This window comes from Dipodomys ordii, unplaced genomic scaffold (assembly GCF_000151885.1).
Source record: "Dipodomys ordii isolate 6190 unplaced genomic scaffold, Dord_2.0 Scaffold113, whole genome shotgun sequence".
In the NCBI taxonomy this organism is placed as follows: Eukaryota; Metazoa; Chordata; class Mammalia; order Rodentia; family Heteromyidae; genus Dipodomys; species Dipodomys ordii.
Genome location: NW_012267329.1, coordinates 5964006 through 5969954, shown reverse-complemented (window position 1 = coordinate 5969954; position 5949 = coordinate 5964006). Strand labels below are relative to the sequence as shown.

General features: G+C 36.8%; 1 protein-coding gene across 1 annotated transcript; it reads right to left on the bottom strand.

Annotated features, from left to right (window-relative positions):
• Nucleotides 1-299: 299 nt before the first annotated feature.
• On the bottom strand, nt 300-1256 carry LOC105995037 (olfactory receptor 6). The gene has a single exon (XM_013028700.1). The coding sequence runs from the start codon at nt 1254-1256 to the stop codon at nt 300-302; it is 957 nt and encodes a 318-aa protein (XP_012884154.1).
• Nucleotides 1257-5949: the final 4693 nt, after the last annotated feature.

The window sequence follows — 5949 nt, the reverse complement described above, 5'->3', positions numbered from 1 at the left end:
AGAACTCTGAGAAGAATTAGATAATACGTATTTTTCCTGACACAGTCTTCTTAAATGATTAAATTACTTTATACTACTTTCATTAACACAAATATTTTTGAATTTTGACTCATTCATCTTCTGACTTATAAAAGGAAATATTTAAATAAGACCTGACAGAAAGGGAAAGGTCTCTGATCACTGTTTCCATGTTCCTAAACCATTTTCTAGGTCCATATGTTTACAATGTCGACTTTCCACTAATGGCAGTGGGTTTAAGTGATTAAGACAAATGCTAAAGAAGGCTTATCAGTGTGTCTTCAGCAAGGGGGATCTCTCAAGAAAAGGGCTTGTCCACTTGCTATGGTTTTCCTAATGCCATCCTTGACTTCCTTGTTCCTCAGACAGTAGATGATAGGGTTGAGCATGGGAGTGAAGACTGCATATATTGCTGAGATCAGTTTGTTAGAATTAAATGAAGCAATGGCCCGAGGTCGGACATACATGAAAATCACAGCAGTGTAGAAGATGATGACCACTGTAAGATGAGATGCACAGGTAGAGAAGGCCTTTCGCTGTCCAGTGGCTGAGGGTATGTGTAGGATGGTAGAGATGATGAAGACGTAGGAAAGAACAGTGGCTGAGAGAGGAAACACAAGTATGACAATTGCTAACACAAAGTCTACTATCTCTGCCATAGATAAGTTCATGCAGGCCAGTTTGAGAATAGGTGACACGTCGCAGAAAAAATGATTTAAGATGTTATTGCCACAGAAAGAAACCTGGGAGATAAAGTAAACTTTGGCCATGGAGATGGTGAAGCCACTAACCCAGGAACTAATAGTCAGCTGTACACAAAAGCCTGTGGTCATCATGACAGGATAGCGAAGCGGACAACATATGGCCACATAACGGTCGTAAGCCATGGCAGCTAAAAGCACACATTCAGTGCAGGCAAGTGAGATGAAGAAGTAGAGTTGGGTCATGCATCCCAGAAAGGAAATGGTATTGGGATGAAGTAGGAATCCAGTTAGCATCTTAGGGACTGTGACAGATATATACCAGGCTTCTAGAAAGGACATTGTACCCAGAAAATAGTACATGGGCTTGTGCAGGGACCCAGTGACCCATACAGTGAGGATAATGACCAAATTCTCTAACAGCACCAACAGGTAAGTGATGAGGAAGATGAAGAAGAGCAGAATCTGCAGCCAAGGGGCAGTAGGGAAGCCCACAAGGATGAACTCGCTAATGTTGGTGATGTTTTCTTTCCACATGTTAGGATCACCCCAAGACAAAACAATTTTTAATGATAATAACACCAATTAAAGCGGAAGATCCACATTAGCAGCACAGAGCTCTTAGGCTGAGCTGCGGGCACTTTGTTATAAGACATTAGTTCCTAGTTACGATGGTAAATCACGGAAGGCTGCAAGTCCTCTCCAGAAAAAGTCAAGCTCATCAAAGCAGAATGATGAAGTCAGATTATGATTTAGGTCTTTGGATCTGGGTCAAGAAGTCTTCAAATGAGAGTAGGAGAAAATACTTTCTTTGTCAATTTCTTGATTTCAGAGTCAGCTCCTAAAGCAAGATAGTTGAAATAAGGTCCAGTAAAGTAAGGGAACAGGGAAGTTCACCTGGAGAAAACAAAAGCATTCATCCAATAGAAAAAAAGAGTAGAAGAACCTGCTCAGAAGAACCATTAATTCTGGCCTATTTGTCAGCTGTGTTGGGTGTCTTTTGAAGTCCCAGGTAATGATTCTCTGCTTATATGTAGAGTCATGGCTTAAAGAGTTAATGAAGAAAGGGCTACACTTTTAGAATACTTGAACACTATTTATATTTATATGGCTCCTATTAATATAAATAATAGCCTCTCCATTTTCCCTCCTTCCCTTCCAACCCTTCTCTGTGTGTAATACTTACTGTGGTTATCTCTTTATCTATGGGGCCTATGTTCCAACGTCCCTAGTGGAAGTTTGAACCTGTGGGCAATAGCAAATCCTATATATACTATGTTTTACCTATACATAAATAGCCATGGTAAAGTTTAATTTATAGTTTAAGCATAGACGGTATTTTCACAATGAAAAACTTATTAATAAAAAAGAAAGTTGATGGTAAATATAAAAAGGCATAGCATGATTTCAGCAACTATAGCTAATAATAAAATAAATTAGCAATAGTAATATTCAAAAATGAAAATCATCTCTCAAAATTGCTTGTTGTACTATATCTCTTAACAACGTTGGCATATATTTTCTTCCTTTATTAACTCAATGACTTACTTTTCCACTTATAGTGAGTAGTTTATAGCTTTTTTGCACATTCTAATTGTCAGTATTATTGGTGTTATGTTAATGGGGTAATTATTATGTAAAATAGGGGTGTTGGAACAAAAGTTCTGGGACAGTTTATCTGATAACCAAAGAACAATTAGATGACTAAGAGAAGAAGAGTACATAGAGTATGTATATCTTGAACACTGGTGATTCATGGGAAAGTAGGAAAATTGATTTTATCATGTTACTCACAATGGTATGCAATTAAAAACTTATGCAGTTTATTTCTGGAATTCTCCATTTGATAGTTTGGAACTGTAATTAACTGTGTGTAACTGAAACCATGGAAAGCAAAAGTATAGATAAGGGGGAAAATTCATATATCTTATATATTCATAAATACAACCACACACACACACACACACACACACATATATATATATATATATATATATATAAACACACTTATATAAGGAAAGCACAGCAAATACATTGGAACAAATAATTGGAAGGCCCAAATTCAAGAGTATGATTTATTTATGCCTAACTTGTAACTTGTGCCATAACAGTTTTTTAGGTGCTCCAAGGAAGAAGACATGCCCTCAGATGGGAATTTACTGAACTTTCCACTACCAAATCATGAATGTCCACCTTCTGATATCTCGCTTATTCTGTCCTTCTCATCTTCTCTAGATCGCATTTTTTCAAGAAATTAAACAATATTTATTTAATTAATGTCTATTCCATCTTTTTCTGTGAAATTCATCCTTTCATTAGAATTTATTGGAATCTACAATGTAATAAACATTATTTTGGATATTTGAAGTCACTCAAGTAACAAAACACACAAAGACAAGAAAATCTATGTAGTTATATCTGAGAGGGAGAATACAATAAATGCACTTAGAATATAGACTGGGACCACTGGGTGCATTGCTCTAGAATCCCATTTTCTGTCTTTGTTTCTGGTACATATATATATATATTTTGTGATTTATTGTCAAAGTGATATACAGGGGGATTACAGTTACATAAGTAAGGCAGTGAGTACATTTCTTGTCAAACTTGTTACTCCCCGATTTTTCTCCCATTTCCCCTCCAATCCCTCCAAAGTTGTACAGATAATTTCCAACATATTGTCTTAGAAATGGTGGAGATTGGAAAGATTGTGGTTTGAGGGCAAGTTCAAATCAATGCTGTTTTAAAATACATATGTGATGGGCATAGATGATGCTTTTCTACTACTGCTACATTGCAGACAAATTCAAGTCCTTCCCATCTTATAAATGTTCATTTAAATTTTTTTAATTTATTGTTATTGTAAAAGTAATGTACAAAGGGTTTCAGTTAATTACATATGCCAGATAAAGAGTACATTTTTTGAACACTATCACTCCTTCCCTTGCTCTCTCCCAGTTCTGGGACATGATAAGTTACACAGATCTCTAGGCATTCACACAGAATGAGACCAAAGAAGGATATTCTTAGGAGAGGATCACAAAGGCACAATACTTATGTTCATCTGATCATATAAAGTAATATTTGTCAAAATGAACTCCAGGAAATGCAAACGGGGCGGGGGGTTGTTTGTTGCTGTTTTGCATTATTTTCCTTTTGTCTTGTTTATTCATTTATCTGTCTTTGGAAGGGTAAGAGGGAGCACAGAAATAATGGGACCAAGGGTGAACAAATGCAACTGTGATACTCACTGGACACTATGTTGAAAATGAACTATACAAAATGCTCATTTTAAATTAGCAGCATGCAATCCCGGCACTGAGGAGACTGAGACAGTTTGTGAATTTGATGCCAGTCTGGGCTATAAACAGGAACAAAAAACCAATAAAAAATAATTTCCCACTCTATGGGATGACTCCTCACCCTTCTCTACATCTTTTAAGCCTGCCATGGATTAGGTAGTTCCAAACACCGAGGGTGCCAAGATAAAAAAGACACTGGAGTTATTTTTCAAAAGATACAACGAAACCGAGAACTGTAACATAGTATAACATGAATTACATTAGAACATTGAGTACTGTGAAAATAGAGACTAAAGCATTCAGAGAGAAGATAAAATTTAGACTGGATGAAGCATTGCAGAGATTTGGAGGGAAAACCAAAACCAGAAAACAAAAAGGTTATAGAGAAAAGAGATGGAAAGTTAATGATGGGATGCTTTAGAATTTGATTAGAAAGAGCTTGTGGAATGACCCAGAACAAAAGAGTGAGAGAGAGAAAAAAGAGTGGTGTTTCCTATGAATCTCTCAGACTTTTATATTATAAAAGTCTTCTTAGACTTTTATCATATAACCTTCTGCTAATTCTCCCCATTTCCAATCCACACGCGAGATGTTGCAGAAAGATTGCCTTTGGTCATACTGTAGCAAAGGAGCTGAATCTCACATCTGTGTTCTCTACTAACAGACTGAGCTCCTATTATATTTAAGCTTTAAATTTTATGATAGGATGGTATTTCTCTACTGCCCTGGATACACAGGTGAAGATACATGGGATTACTGTCCTGCAGTCCCTCTTGGCCAAACACTCACCCACCTTTTTTATTTGGCCTTCAACATCTTCACTACTCACCTCTGCCTTGGCTATCTCCAAGCTTATATAGTCTCTAATAATAATAATATCTACCACTTGCTAGGTATATGTCTTACAACATAATATATATCAACCCCATTTGAAGACTATCTCTTCACTCTCACAACAACCTAGAAAGATAGATTTTACTGGTCCTGCACTCTTGTAAATAGATTGACTAAATTCATACAAGTAAAAAGTAGCAGATATGGAATTATAATTTAAGATTGTCATTATGCAAAATCCTTTTTTCTACTATGCAGTAATTTAGCTTTCCTTATTGCTTTCCACCACTGTCTATCCTGCATCACATTCCTAATTCATATCTCACATAATATTCATACATAATCTGTTCTTTTCTATCCTGATCTCTTTCTGATCTCTCCTTTTGACATTTGAAAGAAGTCTTATTTTGGTCAAGGCTTTTTTTTTCTGTCCAAATTCCACAGCAATGAATTTACCCTTTACACTCAAACTGACCGGTTATGATGCATCCAAAATTTTCAAAACCTAGAAAGTTTAATTGTTTATCATGACACATAATTGATGTAGCAATTTGTGTAACAATTAAGACTTCCTAGTACTTTATATGTTCTTCACATAACCCTAGCTGAAACCCTATTGTATCAATACTTTGAATCTACATCATACACACCGATCTCTGATCCAGTCATTTACTAGCTGTGCCCCACCTATTGCCTGACTCACAGCATATTTATTAGAGTAGAATGTTGACACAGAGGAAGAAGGGGGCCGTCAAAGTCATAGGATTTGATGTATTTACTCAGAAAATGCTCTAAGAGAGAAGTAGATTTTCTCAGGAAGGGAGTGGAAGCTAAATGATCTAGGGGGATAGTGAAAACGAAAGGAAGAAGTTTTAGGGTGGAAGATTGGGTTAAAAAGTAAAATACAAGCCATAGAAATGGTAGCAAAGGGCTGGGAAGGTGGCTCAGTGGTAGAGTGCTTGCCTTGCATGCATGAGGCCCTGGGTTCGATTCTTCAGCACCACATAAGCAAAAAGAAAAAAGCCAGAAGTGGCGCTGTGGCTCAAGTGGTAGAGTGCTAGCCTTGAGCTGAAGAGCTGAGGGACAGCACCCAG